Genomic DNA, 21,800 nt, shown 5'->3' on the forward strand with positions numbered 1-21,800 from the left:
ATGTGCACTATACCATAATACATAATAGCAGCATTGTTTCTAGTCAGAATAAATACTAAAAGAGTCATCAAAACACCATCATTCTAGCACTTTGACATTGAGGAATTTAAATGAGCACTGTCAATTAAACAAATTTTTATTATTGCACTCCTTATGGTAAATAAAAAAATCTTTCTAATGTACTTTGTTTAAAAAAGTTTTCTATGTTTTGTGTTTAAAAAAGCTGCCACTAGGTGTCTCCTTACTTGTCCAGAGCACATTCCCCCCCAATCTCTTGCACAGACTTTGGACTCCTGCTGGCCTGGCAGAAGTCCAAAATCAGGAAATGCAGTCTGGAGTCCTGAGGAGTGTGTGCGCAGCCTCAGCCAATCATAGCTCATCTCACACTGAACTGCTCTGGGCTGTGTGTAGCAGAGTGAGGGAGGAAGTTCTCCCCTGTATGACTTCAGATGATGTCACGCCTGCTGGGGAACGCCCCTTCCCAGTCTGTGAATCTGACTGAGCAGAAAATACAGAGCAATATCAAGGTAGAAAACTAAAAAAATTATAAAAATAAAGGCAGGGGGTGGTTTATTATGATGGGGGCAGTGACCTGGGAGGATTATAACATTTAACAAGATCATGAGAGGTGCATCCTGCGGCCGTGACCCCGCATTCCCGGGAGCTCAGTCGGGCTGATCAGGATCACCACAGTAAAACCGCGGGGGTCCCTTACCTGCCTCCAGTGCGTCTGATCTGCAATTAATTGCTCCAAGCCTGAGATAACACTGATCAATGCAATGCTATGGCATAGCATTGAACAGTGCTGGCAATCAATGCACTGCATGATATAGTCCCCTATGGGGGCTATAACTTAGCAAAAATAAATAAAGTGTAAAAAAAAAAAAAGTTCATAAATGTGATTTAACTCCTTCCCTAATAAAAGTTCAAATCACCCCCCTTTTCCCATAAAAAAAATGTAAATAAAAATAAATTTAAACATATGTGGTATTGCCGCATGCATAAATGTCCAAACTATAAAATTACATAGTTAATTAAACCGCACGTTCAATGGCGTATGCGCGAAAAAATTCCAAAGTCCAAAATAGCGTATTTTTGGTAACTTTTTATACCATAAAAAAATGCATATAAAGTGATCAAAATGTCTGATCAAAACAAAAATGGTACCGATAAAATCTTTAGAACACGGCGCAAAAAATTACCCTCAAAGATCCCCATATGTGGAAAAATTTAAGTTATAGGGGTCAGAAGATGACAATTTTAAACGTATAAATTTTCCAGAATACAAATTCAAACCTATATAAAGTTGGGTATCATTTTAATCATATGGACCTACAGAATAAAGAGAAGGTGTCATTTGTGCCGAAAATTGTACTGCGTAGAAACGGAAGCCCCCACATTTACAAAAATTTCTTCAATTTCGTCACACAATTATTATTTCTTGGTTTCGCCAAAGATTTTTGGGTAAAATGACTGATGTGATTACAAAGTAGAATTGGTGGTGCAAAAAATAAGCCATCATATGGATTTTTAGGTGCAAAATTGAAAGGGTTATGATTTTTAACCCCTTAAGGACGCAGGACGTAAATGTACGTCCTGGTGCGGTGGTACTTAACGCACCAGGACGTACATTTACGTGCTGTGCATAACCGCGGGAATCGGAGCGATGCCCGTGTTATGCGCGGCTGATCCCGGCTGCTGATCGCAGCCAGGGACCCGCCGGCAATGGCCGACGCCCGCGATCTCGCGGGCGTCCGCCATTAACCCCTCAGGTGCCAGGATCAATACAGATCCCGGCATCTGCGGCAGTGCGCGATTTGAATGAATGATCGGATCGCCCGCAGCGCTGCTGCGGGGATCCGATCATTCAGAACGCCGCACGGAGGTCCCCTCTCCTTCCTCCGTCCGGCTCCCGGCGTCTCCTGCTCTGGTCTGTGATCGAGCAGACCAGAGCAGGAGATGACCGATAATACTGATCTGTTCTATGTCCTATACATAGAACAGAACAGTATTAGCAATCATGGTATTGCTATGAATAGTCCCCTATGGGGACTATTCAAGTGTAAAAAAAAAAATGTAAAAAAAATGTAAAAGTAAAAAAAAAAAGTGAAAAATCCCCTGCCTCAATAAAAAAAGTAAAACGTCCGTTTTTTCCTATTTTACCCCCAAAAAGCGTAAATTTTTTTTTTATAGACATATTTGGTATCGCCGCGTGCGTAAATGTCCGAACTATTAAAATAAAATGTTAATGATCCCGTACGGTGAACGGCGTGAACGAAAAAAATAAAAAAAAAAGTCCAAAATTTCTACTTTTTTAATACATTTTATTTAAAAAAAATTATGAAAAATGTATTAAAAGTTTTTTATATGCAAATGTGGTATCAAAAAAAAAGTACAGATCATGGCGCAAAAAATGAGCCCCCATACCGCCGCTTATACGGAAAAATAAAAAAGTTAGAGGTCATCAAAATAAAGGGATTATAAATGTACTAATTTGGTTAAAAAGTTTGATTTTTTTTAAGCGCAACAATAATATAAAAGTATGTAATAATGGGTATCATTTTAATCGTATTGACCCTCAGAATAAAGAACACACGTCATTTTTACCATAAATTGTATGGCGTGAAAACAAAACCTTCCAAAATTAGCAAAATTGCGTTTTTCGTTTTAATTTCCCCACAAAAATAGTGTTTTTTGGTTGCGTCATACATTTTATGATATAATGAGTGATGTCATTACAAAGGACAACTGGTCGCGCAAAAAACAAGCCCTCATACTAGTCTGTGGATGAAAATATAAAAGTTATGATTTTTAGAAGGCGAGGAGAAAAAATGAAAACGTAAAAATTAAATTGTCTGAGTCCTTAAGGCCAAAATGGGCTGAGTCCTTAAGGGGTTAAAAGGTGAGGAAGAAAGGAGAAAAAAAAAAATAATAAAATTAAATTAAATTAAAAAAAAAGAGTTTAGGAACTCGGGATCAGTCCAGGATAAGTAATGTAATGTATGTACACAGTGACCCCACCAGCAGAATAGTGAGTACAACTCTGGGGTATAATACAGGATATAACTCAGGATCAGTCCAGGATAAGTAATGTAATGTATGTACACAGTGACCTCACCAGCAGAATAGTGAGTGCAGCTCTGGAGTATAATACAGGATATAACTCAGGATAAGTAATGTATGTACACAATGACCTCACCAGCAGAATAGTGAGTACAGTTCTGGAGTATAATACAGGATAACTCATTTGATATATTATTATACCATCATTTCAAGCTAACTGGAGCCAGCGCTGATCTTAGGGCTGCTACCTGATAAGGTGATGTGATGAGCTGCTTTGTATAATACTTCTAAAGCCTAGTTAACCTACAAGACTGATCACAGACTGACACCTAGTGGCAAATTACTGGTAGTGCTGGCACATAAGAGTCATTTAAAAAATATGTTTCTGCTTTAATAAAGAATAGTAATTTCCAAATTAAGTTAATTAAATTAGTTATTATCAAGTAATATAACATCTATGGAAGATAATTGATGAGATGTGGAGAGTCAGTGGGTAATCCTTGGAATAGCAGCGATGTGAGGAACCGGATTAGGGGTCTGGTCCTGAAATGCATCAGTTCTTCACCTCTTTGGTGTCACCGTTTCTATATCCAATAATCTCTGTATCCTCCAGCTACAGGCGGGATGATGGGCTCTGTAAAAGGTGGGTCAGTGTTATAGAAGTATATGGCAGATCAGTGGTCTCCTAGTTGTGGATCTCCAGCTGTTGGCAAACAACAACTCCCAGCATGCCCGGAGTCGGGCATGCTGGGAGTCGTCGTTTTGCAAAAGCTGGGGGTCCACAATTTGGAGACCATTGTGATAAAGGAAGATCAGAGAACACTCTCTCTCTCTCTCTCTCTCTCTCTCAATGCGTGGAAGGCTTAGATACACTAAGACAGTATCACATATTACAGATACATGAACAGAATACGTGTAGGTTGTGTTATAGATCACAAGCTTTGATGCACCGGCTTAGCAGGTAGTATCACAAGGGTTTGGATACCATGGCTCAGCAGAAAGTATCACACAGGCTTTTATACAGCAGCTCCATAGACTGTATCACACAGGACAAAGTTAGATTTAGTGTCCCAGCAGATTATCACACAGATTATTTTAGATACAGGGGCATAAAGGGGTACTCCACTTGAAAACTTTTTTTTTTTTTAATCAATTGGTGCCAGAAAGTAAAACAGATTTGTAAATGACTTTATTGAAAAATCTTAATCCTTCCAGTACTTAATAGCGGCTGTATACTACAGAGGAAATTCTTTTCTTTTTAGATTTCTCTTCTGTCATGACCACAGTGCCCGCTGCTGACCATTTTTAGGATCTGTCCAGAGCAGCATATGTTTGCTATGGGGGTTTTCTCCTGCTCTGGATAGTTCCTAAAATGGACAGAAGTGTCAGCAGAGAGCATCGTGGTTGTGACAAGAGAAATCCAAAAAGGATTAAGGAAGGATTAAGATTTTTTAATAGAAGTCATTTACAAATCTGTTTAACTTTCTGGCACCAGTTGATTTAAAAAAAAAAAAAAAAAAAAAAAAGAGTTTTCCACCAAAGTACCCCTTTAAGGTGTTAAGGGGCAGAGTACCCCTTTAAAGCGTAGATACAGCGGCTCAGCAGACATTATGGCAAAGGAAAGACAGACACATTGGGGGAGATTTATTAAAACCTGTGCAAAGGAAAAGCTGCCTAGTTGCCCATTGCAAAATGAAAGAAGCGATCTGATTGGTTGCTATGGGCAACTGGGAAACTTTTCCTCTGAACAGGTTTTGATAAATCTCCCCCATTGTGAGCCAATAGAAAGCATCACACTGGTTGGGCTTAGTTGTAGTTAGAGATGAGCAAACTTACCGTAAATTCAATTCGTCACGAACTTCTCGGCTCGGCAGTTGATGTCTTTTCCTGCATAAATTAGTTCAGCTTTCAGGTGCTCCGGTGGGCTGGAAAAGGTGGATACAGTCCTAGGAGACTCTTTCCTAGGAATGTATCCACCTTTTCCAGCCCACTGGAGCACCGGAAAGCTGAACTAATTTACGCAGGATAAGTCATCAACTGCCGAGCCGAGAAGTTCGTGACGAATCGAATTTACTGTAAGTTCGCTCATCTCTAGTTGTAGTGCCCCAGCAGACAGTATCACACAGGATAGGCTTAGATACAGCGGATCCGTAACCAACTTCGTACTTAGATAACCGTGATGCAGGAATCATTGCACAGGATAGGCTACAGCAGCTCGGCAGACAGCACCACACAGTATATCCTTAGATACAGACGATTTTCGGACATTATTACACAGGACAGGCTTAGATACAGCCGCACAGGGAGAAGTATCACACAAGCTAAATAAAAGGGTTAGCAGACAGTATCACACCTATTATACTCAAATAGTATAGGCTTCGATACAGCAGCTTAGCGTATCACACATGATAGTCTTAGATACACTGCAGAGCAGCACCGTTTTCAAACCAGGGTGCCTCCAGCTGTTGCAAAACTATAAACTTCCAGCATGCCCGGACAGCCGAAGGCTGTCCGGGCATGCTGGAAGTTGTAGTTTTGCAACAGCTGGAGGCACCCTGGTTTGAAAACACTGCTAGTCTGATGCTTCCTGGCCATACATTGTAAGAAGAAGGACACAACGCTCCTACGTATCACCGCGATGCGGGTTTATTGCAGAACTTACATTCACAATGTTGTAATTACAGAGTGTTGTCTTCAGGATACAACCACAAAGAATGCACACCGGAGATTAACTCTTTATTATATTGGATGTGTATACTGCAGTGTTTTTTAAACCAGGGTGCCTCCAGCTGTTGTGAAACTACAACTCCCAGCATGCCCGGACAAGCCTTCCGCTGTCCGGGAATGCTGGGAGTTGTAGTTTCACAACAGCTGGAGGATCCCTGGTCGGGAAACACTGCTATAGAGCAACATGACATAGTAACAGGACATACTTTGATGCACCCACATCCTAAATGCTTACACCTTAAGGAGTCTTCTGACTAAACCTTGTTGTTAGGACATAAGAACGATCATATAAACTCGCCCTAGTAACTAGGAGTCCCTCATACCCCTTTTAGCGGTCCAAAAATAAGCAAATAAACAAAAAATTTAAAGAGTACCTTTCATCAAAAAAACTTTTGATATATTATAGATTAATGTATGCAGAATAACTTTCCAATAGCATGTCATTAAAAAATATGCTTCTTTCTATTTAATTTTCCACTTTGAAAAATGACCACTAGGGGTCTCCCTACCAGTCTTTTTTTTTTTTTTTTTTTTTTATAGATTTCAGACTCATGCAGGAGTCCTAAATCTCAGACTGTAGCCTGGACACAGACAAGCACAGCACTGCTCACTGCCAGGGAGCAGTGCTGTGCTTGTCTGTGTCCCGGCTACAGTCTGAGATTTAGGACTCCAGCATGAGTCTGAAATCTATAAAAAGAGGACTGGCAGGGAGACCCCTAGTGGTCATTTTTCAAAGTGGAAAATTAAATAGAAAGAAGCATATTTTTTATTAACATGCTATTGGAAAGTTATTCTGCATACATTAATCTACAATATATCAAAAGTTTTTTTGATGAAAGGTACCCTTTAATGGTTGTAGTGACACATTGGGCATTTTAGTTACACGCCTAGTGGTATAATTGTTAGTGTACTAGTGGCTTTAAGTGGCGACTTCTACTTCTTCAGAGCATCTTAAATAAAAAAGAAAGCCACTTTGGAAATATTCTTGATTTCGAGGGGTACTCCAGTGGAATTTTTTATTTTATTTATTTATTTATTTAAATCAACTGGTGCCAGAAAGTTAAACAGATTTGTAAATTATTTCTATTTAAAAAATCTTAATCCTTTCAGTACTTATTAGCTGCTGAATACTACAGAGGAAATTATTTTCTTTTTGGAGCACAGTGCTCTCTGCTGACATCTCTGTCCATTTTAGGAACTGTCCAGAGTAGGAGAAAATCCCCATAGCAAACATATGCTGCTCTGGACAGTTCCTAAAATGGACGGAGATGTCAGCAGAGAGCACTGTGTTCCAAAAAGAAAACAATTTCCTCTGTAGTATTCAGTAGCTAATAAGTACTGGAAGGATTAAGATTTTTTAATAGAAGTAATTTACAAATGTGTTTTACTTTCTGGCACCAGTTGATTAAAAAAAATTTATTTATATATATATATATATATATATATATATATATATATATATATATATATATATATATATATATATATATATATATATATATTTATTATTTTAGATCAACAGAGCAATAGAGATGGTTGCAAAAGTCTACATACCGTAAATATTTATGTATTAGTCATCTACTTACCCTTAAAAAGGGGTTATCCTTAGAGCTTAAATAATTAATAACCTTCCCCCCTTCTCTACGCTCTACTTCCAAGTGTGTTCCGACACTGCCCGACAGCTTTCTCTCTGTTTCAATGGGAATCAGTGGTGTCGCCAGGGTATGTACTAAGTTGTGACTTAGTAAAATTGCAGCAATGTTATGTGGCAATTGTCCGCCACATGTGAACGTGGTTTTGCCTGTATGCCGCAGCGGCAAATGAGTACATGTCCCAGCGACACGGCCTGCACCCCCCCTCCCCCCGCAGGGAGAAAGCTGTTGGGCAGTGGAGAATCGGGGTGGGAGGAAGACGATAGCCTTTTTAGCTCCCCGGGCAATACCTTGAAGTATTGATTTATGAACTATGGGACATCTTTACTTGTAGTGACCCGTTTCCCTGAATAGCTCCTTGGTGCAGTCTGGCATGTGAATCGTGATAAATATTTATATATAATTCTGTCTTTATAATGTTATATACACAAGTCATTATTGCAACAATTAGAAAGGGTAAAGACGCATTCTGCATTTCTAAAGCACACACATTCCGTAGAGAGGGCTGAGAGAGCAACAAAGGGACCCTGGGGCCCAGATAGTGATTATCCAAGCTTGGTAGTGGGGATAGAGGGGCTTCACTGTATATTTAAAGGGGTACTCCGGCGCTAAGACATCTTATCCCCTATCCAAAAGGATAGGGGATAAGATGCCTGATCGCGGGGGTCCTGCCGCTGGGGACCCCAGTGATCTTGCACTCCGCCCCCCTCAATGCAAGCCTATGGGAGGGGGTGTGACAGCCGTCCCGCCCCCTCCCATAGGCTTGCATCGAGGGGGCGGAGCGTGACGTCACACCGTTCCGGCCCCGTGATCAACAGTAATCAGACCCGGAGCGAACACGCTCCGGGGACTGATTATAAATGGGGTGCTGCGTGCAAGATCACGGGGGTCCCCAGCGGCGGGAGCCCTGCGATCAGGCATCTTATCCCCTATCCTTTGGATAGGGGATAAGATGTCCCCCTTTAAGTAAAGGAAATCACACATTAAAGCCCTGCTGTGGGGCCGCTGCTGGTGAGTGCATAGAACCAAAAATAAAGTAAAAAATCAGGAAGCAGCCGTATATCTGTATGATGCAGAATTATATAGGCCACGCAACCCCTCAGTCCCCTTTACCACCATATCATGAGCGTCAGTAGATGAAACAACGCAGGGATCCACAATCTGTGGCTACAACTCCCACCATGTGCCGTTTAGGGCCAGATGGGAGTTATTATTTTGCAACTAGGGATACTATTGTTTTATTTGGTCATTAGGTAGGTTTTAAAAGTGTTCCATCATTTAGAAAAAAAACTTTTGACCCATGAGAGACATGCAAAAAGTTTTGATTGGTCAGGGTCTCAATGCTGGGACCCCAAACGATCAAGAGAACGACCGGGGAGTAGTATGCGGTAGCACGCTTCTTTTCCCAGCTCCCAGTGATCCCCATCCTGCGGCCCCATTATAAGTCTAAGGGGCCGCCCAGTCAAGCTGGATGGAGATCACTGTGAGCCGGGGAACATGGCAGATAACACATGCTTTTCCATGCTCGTTCTCCTAATTGGTCGGGGTCTCAGTACTGAGACCCTGACCTATCAAAACTTTGACATGTTTCTGTGAACCATGGGTGACCAGCCACATGACCCCATTCATTTAAAAAAAAGGATTAAAAAAAATAAAATAATTTTTTTTTATTTATTATATTATATATTAATATATTATATTATATTATATTATATATTAATATATTATATTATATTATATTATATATTAATATATTATATTATATTATATATTAATATATTATATTATATTATATATTAATATATTATATTATATTATATATTAATATATTATATTATATATATATTAATATATTATATTATATATATATTAATATATTATATTATATATATATTAATATATTATATTATATATATATTAATATATTATATATATATTATATTTTATATATATATTAATATATTATATTATATTATATTATATATAATATTAATATATATATATATATATAATATTAATATTAATATATATATATATATTAATATATATATATATTAATATATATATATATATTAATATATATATATTAATATATATATATATATATTAATATATATATATATATTAATATATATATATATATTAATATATTAATATATATATATATATTTATATTTATATTTATATTTATATATATATATATATTTATATATATTTATATATATATATATATATATATATATATATATATATATATATATATATTTATATATTTATATATATATATATAAATATATATAAATATATATTATATTATATTATTATATTAATATATATATATATATATATATATATATATATATATATATATATATATATATATATATATATATATATATATATATATATAATATCTATCTATATCTATCTAATAGATGGTCATGTGACCCCCTCTTGAAACCAGTCATGGAGAGGAACTAATCTACATACGTTTTTTTTTCTTTATGTTCCCCTATTGGAAGTTTGGGGGTGGTTTAGTGAGGGGTTATTGTATCTTCAAGATTCATGTTACAGGCCATGCCTTATGTTCCTGTCTTCTCACTTATTCTGTAATTCAGGTCCCCCCCACCCCAACCTTTGGCTTAAAGGGGTACTCCGGTAAAAAAATAGTTTTTGTTTTTTAAATCAACTGGCGCCAGAAAGTTAAACAGATTTGTAAATTACTTCTATTTATAAATCTTAATCCTTCCAGTACTTATTAGCTGCTGAATACTACAGAAGAAATTATTTTCTTTTTGGAACACAGAGCTCTCTGCTGACATCACGAGCACAGTGCTCTCTGCTGACATCTCTGTCCATTTTAGGAACTGTCCAGAGTAGGAGAAAATCCCCATAGCAAACATACGCTCTTCTGGACAGTTCCTAAAATGGACAGAGATGTCAGCAGAGAGCACTGTGCTCGTGATGTCAGCAGGGAAAGAATTTCCTCTGTAGTATTCAGCAGCTAATAAGTACTGGAAGGATTAAGATTTTTTTTAATAGAAGTAATTTACAAATCTGTTTAACTTTCTGGCACCAGTTGATTTAAAAAATAAAATAAATAAAAAAAAGTTTTTCACCAGAGTACCCCTTTAATGCTGGGAGTTGTAGTTTTGCAACAGCTGGAGAAGCATTGCTGTAGATCAGTGTTTCCCAACCAGTGCGCCTCCACCTGTTGCAAAACTACAATTCCCAGCATGCCCGGACAGCCGTTGGCTGTCCGGGCATGCTGGGAGTTGTAGTTTTGCAACAGCTAGAGTCCCACAAATTTGGGAAACACTGCTTTAGATTCTAGAACCCCAGAGACGACCTTTGACTCTCTGCCCGTATTCACACAGCAAATATATATTATATATATATATATATATATATATTTTTTTTATTTTTTTTTGAATAATTAAATAAAAACATTCCTCGTAATTTCTTATTTACAGACTCTGTTCACACTGGCGGCAATGACAGCGCAGAAAGCAAAAAAAAAAAAAAAACAACCTTGCTGTCAAAATTAGGGAATTGCGATGACCCAATAAGCCAATTGGTTCTGTTAGATGACCCGGCCAGTGTGAACAAGACGTTATCATTGGCTGCCCGCCGGCTTTGGAAGAAAATTAAAGCGAAGCTAAGAATCAGAACTGACGTATCAGTCACACTCGCCGGATCCTGCGCGCTCACGCAACATCCTCTTTTTTTTTTTTTTTTTTTTTACCCCTTACACTCAAAAAGTTCATTTTTTGGGGGGTGGGGGAAGCCAAAATATGGGAGACTGGTAGACAGGATAAAAGGTGATGCGGCCGGATCTCCCGGTGATCAAACGTAACAATCATCTGGGGGTTCAGTCTTTTGGCACCTTAAAATTGTCCTTCTCTTTGCGGATGGCGGCCATTGTAGAGATGGGGTTGTCTTCTCCCGCGTGCTGCTGCACTGACTTCTCCCTGTGGGGGGCGGCAAAGAGCAAAGCCAATCAGGAGAACAATGTATAGGATAGGACAGGAAGATCTATAGTCGGTATCATCTTATAGCAGGTTATCGCAGGGTCCCACAGAAATGAGCATCTGCATGGGGAAGGTGTGGGGCCTGGATTTTCAAGAGGTTATGAGTAGAGATGAGCGAACTTACAGTAAATTGGATTCGTCACAAACTTCTCGGCTCGGCAGTTGATGACTTATCCTGCATAAATTAGTTCAGCTTTCAGGTGCGCCGGTGGGCTGGAAAAGGTGGATACATTCCTAGGAAAGAGTCTCCTAGGACTGTATCCACCTTTTCCAGCCCACCGGAAAGCTGAACTAATTTATGCAGACTAAAGTTGTCAACTGCTGAGCCGAGAAGTTCGTGCCCAATCCAATTTACTGTAAGTTCGCACATCTCTAGTTATGAGCATCTGAGACCAGGCGGTGCAGAGCTTGGACAACCTGGCCACCATAGGATGCAGTGAGGGGTGTAACATTAAAGGGGTACTCCGGTGGAAATTTTTTTTTTTTCTTTTTTTTAATCATCAATCAACTGGTGCCAGTAAGTCAAACAGATTTGTAAATTACTTCTATAAAAAAAAAAAAAAAAAAAAAATAAAAAATAAAAATAATTATCCTTCCAGTACTTATCAGCTGCTGTTATGATCTACGGGAAGTTCCTATTCTTTTTGAATTTTACCACAGTGCTCTCTGCTGACACTTCTGTCCATTTTAGGAACTGTCCAGAGCAGGAGAGGTTTTCTATAGGGATTTGCTCCTACTCTGCAGTGTCAGCAGAGAGCACTGTGGTCAGACAGAAGGGAAATTAAAAAAAGAGAAAAGAACTTCCTGTGGATTATACAGCAGCTGATAAGTAGTGGAAGGGTTAAGATTTTTTTTTTTATACAAGTAATTTACAAATCTGTTTAACTTTGTGGCACCAGATTAATAAACTACTACTACTACCTACTACCTACTACCTACACCACATTTCTCCAGTCGAGTACCCCTTTAAGCTCCTGGACCCCAATCCTATTGCAGTGCTTCCCAACCAGGGTGCCTCTAGCTGCTGCAAAACTATAACTCCCAGCATGCCCGGACCGGTCCGGGCATGCTGGGAGTTGTAGTTTTGCAACAGCTAAAGGCACCCTGGTTGGGAAACCCCATCCAGTGTTCTGCTATGCCCAGGCATCCCATCATGTAATGCATATGATAGCATTAACCAAAGACCTAAGGTGAATGTCCACCATTGATCTTCATGTTATTTCAGAGTTTTTAGGATAGCTCTATGCTATGAGCCTATAGGGGGCAGTGCAGGACACAGAGATCCTCTCTTTTATGATCCCCGAGTCATGCATAGCCCTTCAGGGCCCGGAACTAGGCTTAAGGGTGTATTCACACACACATAGCACCCTGCGCATATTTAATGCTGCATATTAAAAGCTGCAGCTTCAAATCTGCACAGGATACTGTACGTGTGAATACACTAAGGGTAGGGTCACACTTAACTGATCTGCAGTGTATTTTACACTGCAGATCTGCCGGTGACTGGACCCATAGTGTGCCTCCAGCTGTTACCACCTTCCTGGCCTGTCTTCCCCGCCCCCTGGCCTGCGGCAATCCTCCACTCTGAGCAGCCACACAGGGGCCTGTGAGTCGCCCAGTGCGCTGCAGTGTACTCAGACATCGCGGAGCAGTCGATGTCTGAGTACACTGGGCATGCGCAGGGCGGCTAGCATGCCCGTGTGGCTGCTCGGAGCGGTGGATTTCAGCAGTGAACAGGCCAGGGGGTGGGGGAAGCGGGAAGGTGGCAACAGCTGGAGGCACTGGTCAGGTCACCGGCAGATCCGCAGTGTAAAATACGCTGCGGATCCGTTACATGTGACCCTACCCCAAGGGAACGTTCACACGTACAGCATCCTGCACAGATTTGATGCGCAGGATTTTCTGCTGCTGATCTCACTCAATAGAAAACTAAATGACTGAGCACAACGTCTAATCTGCAGTTACAAATGCTGCGCATCAAATCGCAGGATTCTGTAAGTGTAAATAGACACTAAGGCTAGGTTCACACTGCGGAATCTCCGGGCAGAAAGTTTCCACCCAAAGATTCTGAGTGCGGCCAGCACTAGGACCGTGCGGACACTGCAGTCTCCAATAGACTGCAATGTGTTCCGCGAGTATTTCCGCCTGAAGATTGAGCAACGCCATTCAGGCGGAAATTTCCAAGCGGATTTTCCGTTCACAAATTTCGCAGTGTGAATTTGTGAACGGAAACCCATTCACTATACATTTAAGCAAGCGGAATTTCTGCCTGCAATTTCAAAGCGGAATTGCAGATGGAAATTCCATATTGTGAACCTAGCCTAAAGGGGTATTCCCATCTGAGACTTATGACATATCCCTAGGATATGCCATAAGTGTCTCATAGATGCAGGTCTTACCATCTCAAGATCGGGGACCCTCCAGCCTTGTGCAGCTTCTTTAGCTAGTTGGGAAGATGAGAGTAGTAGTAGTTAAGTTATCTCCCATAAGGGCCCATTCACACTACAGAATTTCCACCCAGGGATTCTATGTGCAGCAGGTATGAACGGAATGAAATCGGCAATGTGTCCATGCAGACATGCGCTGTCCCTATTGACAACAATGCAGTTGCGGAATTTGGAGGAAATAATGAACAGGTTCACTTCCATGACGTGCACAGTGCAGCACAATCCCATTAAAGACAATAGTAGATTGCTGCAGAGGACTTTCTGTAGTGTGAATGGGCCCTTATGGGAGATAAGTTAACTACTACTCTCATCTTCCCAACTACCTAATGAAGCTGCACAAGGCTGAAGGGTCCCCGATCTTGAGATGGTAAGACCTGTATCTATGAGACAGCATGGCACCATAAGCAAGGAGTTACATAAACAGTAGTTGCGTGAACTATGTAAAACAGCTGGTTTGGCTATTTTTATCTTCCTGACCACTTGTGACAAACAGGTTGGATGGAACCTGAAATGGTGGGGGAAGGAATGCTTGTTCCCAAAATAAGTGTGGGTCTGGTATCCGAAAGCGTGGATATACCATTAACGCTCCAGATAGGAATACCCCATACAGGAACAGTGATGTTGACCTTACCTGACTCTCATAAAAGGGTTAAATGTGAACTCCTCAGCCAGCGTGGAGGGGATGGTGGGTTCGCCATTACTGTACGTTTCCTAAAAATGTTAAAAACGCGAAAATAAAATAAATAATGAATGGATTACAACTACTATTAACGCCTTCAGGACCAAGCCCATTTTGGCCTTAAGGACCAGAGCGTTTTTTTGCACATCTGACCACTGTCACTTTAAACATTAATAACTCTGGAATGCTTTTAGTTATCATTCTGATTCAGAGACTGTTTTTTCGTGACATATTCTACTTTAACATGGTGGTAAATTTTTTTGGTAACTTGCATCCTTTCCTTGTGAAAAATCCTAAAATTTGATGAAAAATTTGAAAATTTTGCATTTTTCTAACTTTGAAGCTTTCTGCTTGTAAGGAAAATGTATATTACAAATAAAAAAAAAATTTTATTCACATATACAATATGTCTACTTTATGTTTGCATCATATAATTTATGAGTTTTTACTTTTGGAAGACACCAGAGGGCTTCAAAGTTCAGCAGCAATTTTCCAATTTTTCACAAAATTTTCAAACTCACTATTTTCCAGTGACCAGTTCAGGTTTGAAGTGGATTTGAAGGGTCTTCATATTAGAAATACCCCATAAATGACCCCATTATAAAAACTGCACCCCCCAAAGTATTCAAAATGACATTCAGTCATCATTTTAACCCTTTAGATGTTTCACAGGAATAGCAGCAAAGTGAAGGAGAAAATTCACAATCTTACTTACACTTGCATGTTCTTGTAGACCCAATTTTTGAATTTTTACAAGGGGTAAAAGGAGAAAATGTATACTTCTATTTGTAGCCCAATTTCTCTCGAGTAAGCACATACCTCATATGTCTATGTAAAGTGTTCGGCGGGAGCAGTAGAGGGCTCAGAAGGGAAAGAGCGACAAGGGGATTTTGGAGAGTACGTTTTTCGCAAATGGTTTTTGGGGGGCATGTTGCATTTAGGAAGCCCCTATGGTGCCAGAACAGCAAAAAACCCTCACATGGCATACCATTTTGGAAACTAGACCCCTTGAGGGACATAACAAGGAATAAAGTGAGCCTTAATACCCCACAGGTGTTTCACGACTTTTGCATATGTAAAAAAAAAAATTATTTTTTCTCACTAAAATGTGTGTTTCCCCCCAAATTTCACATTTTTCCAAGGGTTGATAGCAGGAAATACCCCCCCCCCCCCCCCCAATATTTGTAACCCCTTCTCTTCTGAGTATGGAGGTACCCCATAAGTGGACCTGAAGTACACTATGGGCGAACTACAATGCTCAGAAGAGAGGGAGTCATATTTGGCTTTTTGAGAGCAAATTTTGCTCGGGGAGCATGTCGCATTTAGGAAGCCCCTAAGGTGCCAGAACAGCAAAACAAAAACAAAAACAAAAAAAAGCCACATGGCATACCATTTTGGAAACTAGACCCCTTGAGGAACGTAACAAGGGGTACAGTGAGCATTTGCCCCCCACTGGTGTCTGACAGATCTTTGGAACAGTGGGCTGTACAAGTTTTCATTTTCATGGACCACTGTTCCAAAGATCCGTCAGACACCTGTGGGGGGTAAATTCTCACTGCACCCCTCATTACATTCCGTGAGGGGTGTTGTTTCCGAAATGGGGTCACATGTGGGGTTTTGTTTTTTTTTGCGTTTGTCAAAACCGCTGTAACAATCAGCCACCCCTGTGCAAATCACCTCAAATGTACATGGTGCACTCTCCCTTCTGGGCCTTGTTGTGCGCCCCCAGAGCACTTTGCGCCCACATATGGGGTATCGCCGTACTCTGGAGAAATTGTGTTACAAATTTTGGGGGGCTTTTTCCCCTTTTACCTCTTGTGAAAATGTAAAGTATAGGGCAACATCAGCATGTTAGTGTAAAAAATTTAAATTTTTTACACTAACATTCTGGTGTAGACCCCAACATTTCCTTTTCATGAAGGGTTAAAGAAGAAAATACCCCCCAAACCTTGTAAGGCAATTTCTCCCGAGTACGGCGATACCCCATATGTGACCCTAAACTGTTGCCTTGAAATAAGACAGGGCTCCAAAGTGAGAGAGCGCCATGCGCATTTAAGGCCTAAATTAGGGATTTGCATAGGGGTGGACATAGGGGTATTCTACGCCAGTGATTCCCAAACAGGGTGCCTCCAGCTGTTGCAAAACTCCCAGCATGCCTGGACAGTCAACGGCTGTCCGGCAATACTGGGAGTTGTTGTTTTTCAACAGCTGGAGGTTCTGCTTTGGAAACAGTGGTGTACCGGACATTCTTATTGGGGGATGGGGGCTGTGTAGGGGTATGTGTATATGTAGTGTTTTTAACTTTTTATTTTATTTTGTGTTGGCGTTTATATATGACATTCTGCGGGAAGGGGTTAATACTACTCCTCCTCCTCACAGCCAAAATGCATGAACATAAAGCAGTGTTTCCCAACTAATGTGCCTCCGCCAACGGCTGTCCGGGCATGCTGGGGGTTGTAGTTTTGCAACATATGGAGGGCCAAAGGTTGGGAAACACTGCTCTACTGGCAAGATACTTTCCCACCCTGCTGCTACTACAGTAACAATAAAGCTGTCCGACAATCTGGTTGCTAGGGACACATTGCCTAACAACCATTGTCTTTACATGAGGGTTGTCAGGGACTGTGTCTGTATCAGGCAAGGTGAGAACTGTGATGACGGTGTTCAGACCTCACTTCTATATCACTTCCTTGTCGTGCGGACAAGTACTGAGAAGAATGTAACGCTGGAGCGTCGCAGTGGTCCACACTTACCTTAGCCCACGCCAGCTTCTGTTTGATGGCTTCATTGTTGGGCTCCACATGCCGGGCAAACTTCAGGTTGTTGATTGTATATTCGTGTCCACAGTAAACTCTCTATGGGAGGAGGTAGAATAGAACGTTCAATACACAATAATATTAAACCGGTTTCATTTAAATAAATAAAAATACTAATAATAGTAATACTAATAATAACAGTAATTAGAGATGAGCGAAGTTACAGTAAATTTGATTCGTCACGAACTTCTCGGCTCGGCAGTTGATGACTTTTCCTGCATAAATTAGTTCAGCTTTCAGGTGCTCCGGAGTCTCCAGCCACCGGAGCACCTGAAAGCTGAACTCATTTATGCAGGATAAAGTCAGCAACCGCCGAGCTGCGAGGTTCATGACGAGTCGAATTGCTGTAACTTCGCTCATCTCTAGTAGTAATAATAATAATAATAATAATATTAACAATACTAATAGTAATAATAAATAGTACTAATAGTAATAATAAATAATAGTACTAATAGTAATAATAAATAATAGTACTAATAGTAATAATAAATAATAGTACTAATAGTAATAATAAATAATAGTACTAATAGTAATAATAAATAATAGTACTAATAGTAATAATAAATAATAGTACTATTATTATTATTATTATTATTAATAATAATGCTAATAATTTTTCTTACCGTTTCTGAGGGAAGTTTTCCCAATATCTCGATCAGAGCCTTGTACATCTCCTCCGCTGTTCCTTCAAAGAATTTGCCACAGCCGGCCACGAAGAGGGTGTCACCTACGAAAAAGTGATGAAGACGTGACCACCGAGTGTAGAGAAACCAGTCAAAAACAAGCAGATTTAGGAGGTACAATTGAAGGAGATACTATTGTCCAGTAGGAGGAGCCTTATGGATAAGTTTGGTGATCATTCTGGATAACCATGAAGGAAAAATAATTGATCCCCTGCTGATTTTGTACGTTTGTCCACTGACAAAGAAATGATCAGTCTATAATTTTAATGGTGTATTTTTTTTTTGTTTTTATTATTTTTTTATTGAACAGTGAGAAACGCATTTCAAATTGTTCAGTTAATTCAAAAGTTATGAACTGATTTGAATTTGACTCAGTGAAAGAAGTATTTGATCCCCTATCGATCAGGAAGATTTCAAGCTCTCATGTGTCTTTTATACAGGCAACAAGCTGAGATTAGCAGCACTCTCCTAAAGGGACCACTCCTAATCCCAGATAGTTACCTGTATAACGGACACCCGTCCACAGAATCAGATTCCAAGCTCTCCACCATGGACAAGACCAGGGAGCTGTCCAAAGGAGGTCAGGGAGAAGATTGTAGATCTACACAAGGCTGGAAAGGGCTACAAGACCATCACCAAGCAGCGCAGTGAGAAGTTTACAACAGTCGGCGCCATTATTACCAAATGGAAGAAACACAAGATATCTGTCAGTCTCTCTCAGTCGGGGGCTCCATGTAAGATCTCACCGTGTGGAGTTTCAATGATCATGAGAACGGTGAGGAATCAGCCCAGAACTACACAGGAGGATCGTATCAATGATCTCGGGGCAGCTGGGACCATAGTCACCAAGAAAATAATTGGTAACACACAACGCTGTAAAGAACTGGAATCCTGCAGTGTCTACAAGGTCCCCCTGCTGAAGAAATCTCATGTACAGGCCCGGCTGAAGTTTACCAATGAACATCTGAATCATTCGGAGGAGAAATGGGTTCTGTGGTCAGATGAGACGCAAAATCGCATCAAAGAGACGATGGATGGGGTCATGTACTGTCAAATCTTGAGTAAGAAGCTTCTTCCCCAAGCCAGGGCAATGACAAAATGAATCATGGGTGGGCATTCCAGCATGAAAATGAGCCAAAACACGGCCAAGGATACAAAAGGAGCGGCCTCAGGAAGAAGCACACTAACCCCTTAAAGGGGTACTCCGCCCCTAGACATCTTATCCCCTATCCAAAGGATAGGGGATAAGATGTCAGATCGCCGCGGTCCCGCTGCTGGGGAGCCCCAGGGATCGCCGTTGCAGCGTCGTTACGTCATGGCCCCACCCCTCGTGACGTCACGGCCCGCCCCCGTCAATACAAGTCTATGGGAGGGGGCGTGGCGGTCATCACGCCCCCTGCCATAGACTTGCATTAAGGGGACGGGCTGGGATGTCACGAGGGGCGGAGCCATGACGTCACGCTGCTCCATCCCCTGTATCACCCGTCATTACGCGCAAAGTGAACTCGCTCTGTGCAGTACTGCTAGCGCAGTGCCGCAGCGGCGATCCCAGGGCTCCCCAGCAGCGGAACCGCGGCGATCTGATATCTCATCCCCTATCCTTTTGGATAGGGGATAAGATGTCTAGGGGCGGAGTACCCCTTTAAGGACGGACCCATTTTGTACCTTAATGACCAGGCTCTTTTTTTATTTTTTATTTTATTTGACATGTATCTCTTTAAATGGTAAAAACTTTAGAACGTTTTTCTGAGCAGAGCGATTCTGAGAGTTTTTTCGTGACATATTGTATTTTGTTGACACACGCAGCATTTTTTGTGAAGAACTCCAAAATATAGTGGAAAAACTTAATTTCTGGTGTTTTCTTTACATTTTTTTTATGGTGTACACTGTGCGGTAAAAGTGATATTTATTTTGTGGGTCAGTACGATTATGGCGATACACATTTTATATAGCTTTCTATGTTCTTTTTCCTTTTCTGAGCAAAATTCTTTTCCTACCATTCATTTTCCAACAGCCGCAACTTTTTTTATTTTTCATCCAACGCCATTGGAGTAAGGGCTTATTTTTTGCGGGACAAGCTGTACTTTTCATTGGTATCATTTTTGCGGTACATGCTACCTTTTGATCTTTTTTATTCCGCTATTTGTACCAAAATTGACGAATTTTGCGTTTTTTTTTTTTTTTTTTTTTTTACGCCGTTCACCATGTGGGGTAATTTACATTATAGTTTTATAGTACACGTCATTACGGACATGGCAATACCCATTATGTATTTTTGATGATAATACAGGGCTTTTATTGGGAAAGGGGCTTTTTTATTTTTATTTTTTTTAAACTTCATACCTTTTATTGAAGAACTTTTTATTTAATTTTTTATATTTGTACTGCAGCACAGTATGACCCGATCAGTGCACACTGTACAGCCTCTGGCTCACAGGCTTCTGAAGCAGGAATCCAGGAGGTCATGAGCTGACCTCCTGCTGCCATAGCAACCAATGGTTACCTGCTATCGTATCGCGGTGCCGCTGTTGGTGAACAGGGGGAGCGTGCTCCCCCCTGACAACACCATAGATGCTGTGATCAGGATTGATCACGGCATCTATGGGATTAATGCTGCTGGGACTGGCGCGATCGCGGCTCCGGCAGCTGCAATGGGACTCCGGCTGTGATTGACAGCCGGGTCCCGCCTCCGATCTCCTGCGATGCCCGCGGCAGTGCCGGAGATCGCTAGGCCGTATGCATACGTCCCTGCACGCAAACGTGTCGGGAAGTATGCATAGGTCCTATAGCGGGAAGGGGTTAAAGTGGTACTCCGCCCCTGGCATCTTATCCCCTATCCAAAGGATAGGGGATAAGATGTTAGATCGCCACAGTCCCGCTGCTGGGGATCCCGGGGGATCGCCGCTGCAGCACCCCGCTATCATTACTGCACAGAACGAGTTCACTCTGCGCATTACGCGCAGAGTGAACTCGTTCTGTGCAGTAATGATAGCGGGGTGCTGCAGCGGCGATGGGCAATACAGGGGCCGGAGCAGCGTGACATCATGGCCCCGCCCCTCATGACATCACAGCCCGTCCCCTTAATGCTAGTCTATGGTAGGGGGCGTGACGACCGCCACGCCCCCTCCCATAGACTTGTATTGACGGGGGCGGGCCGTGACGTCACGAGGGGCGGAGCCGTGACGCAACGATGCTCCGGCCCCTGTATTGCCCGTCATTACGTGCAGAGCGATTCCCAGCAGCGGAACCCCGGTGATCTGACATCTTATCCCCTTTTCAAAGGATAGGGGATAAGATGTATAAAGGCGGAGTACCCCTTTAAGGTCCTGGATTTGCCTAACCAGTCTCAAGACCTTAAAGGGATACTCTGCCCCTAGACATCTTATCCCCTATCCTTTATGTCTGATCACGGGGTCCCGCCGCAATCTCTCCTCCCCCCCAGGGGCCGGAGTATCGTGACGTTACGCCCCGTCCCCTCAATGCAAGCCTATGGGAGGGGGCGACACTACAAGAACCATCTGACCTCTGATCGCCAACCAGGGTATTGCCACCAGGCACTATGTCATGCTTTGCATAGGGCTCAAATACTTATCTCAGAGTAAAATGGAAAACCAATTCATAACTTATGTGAAATGCCTTTTTCCGGATTTGTTGTTGTTGTTATTCTGTCTCTCACTGTTCAAATAAACCGACCAATATTAT

General features: G+C 41.2%; 1 protein-coding gene across 3 annotated transcripts in view; it reads right to left on the reverse strand.

The window, feature by feature from the left end:
* HAGH (hydroxyacylglutathione hydrolase) overlaps window positions 1-21,800 on the reverse strand; it is a 56,708-nt gene that overhangs the window by 21,561 nt on the left and 13,347 nt on the right. For 2 of the 3 annotated variants that reach the window (XM_056533452.1, XM_056533454.1), the window contains exons 6-9: window positions 18,039-18,142; window positions 17,353-17,454; window positions 14,552-14,631; window positions 11,329-11,413 (exon numbers count right to left, since the gene is read on the reverse strand). In XM_056533452.1, the coding sequence (XP_056389427.1) occupies window positions 11,329-11,413; window positions 14,552-14,631; window positions 17,353-17,454; window positions 18,039-18,142 (371 nt within the window). Of the gene's footprint in view, window positions 1-3,441; window positions 3,698-11,328; window positions 11,414-14,551; window positions 14,632-17,352; window positions 17,455-18,038; window positions 18,143-21,800 lie in introns of those variants that run through there. The other variant, XM_056533453.1, reaches the window with a different exon arrangement.

Source organism: Hyla sarda, chromosome 8, assembly GCF_029499605.1.
Source record: "Hyla sarda isolate aHylSar1 chromosome 8, aHylSar1.hap1, whole genome shotgun sequence".
In the NCBI taxonomy this organism is placed as follows: Eukaryota; Metazoa; Chordata; class Amphibia; order Anura; family Hylidae; genus Hyla; species Hyla sarda.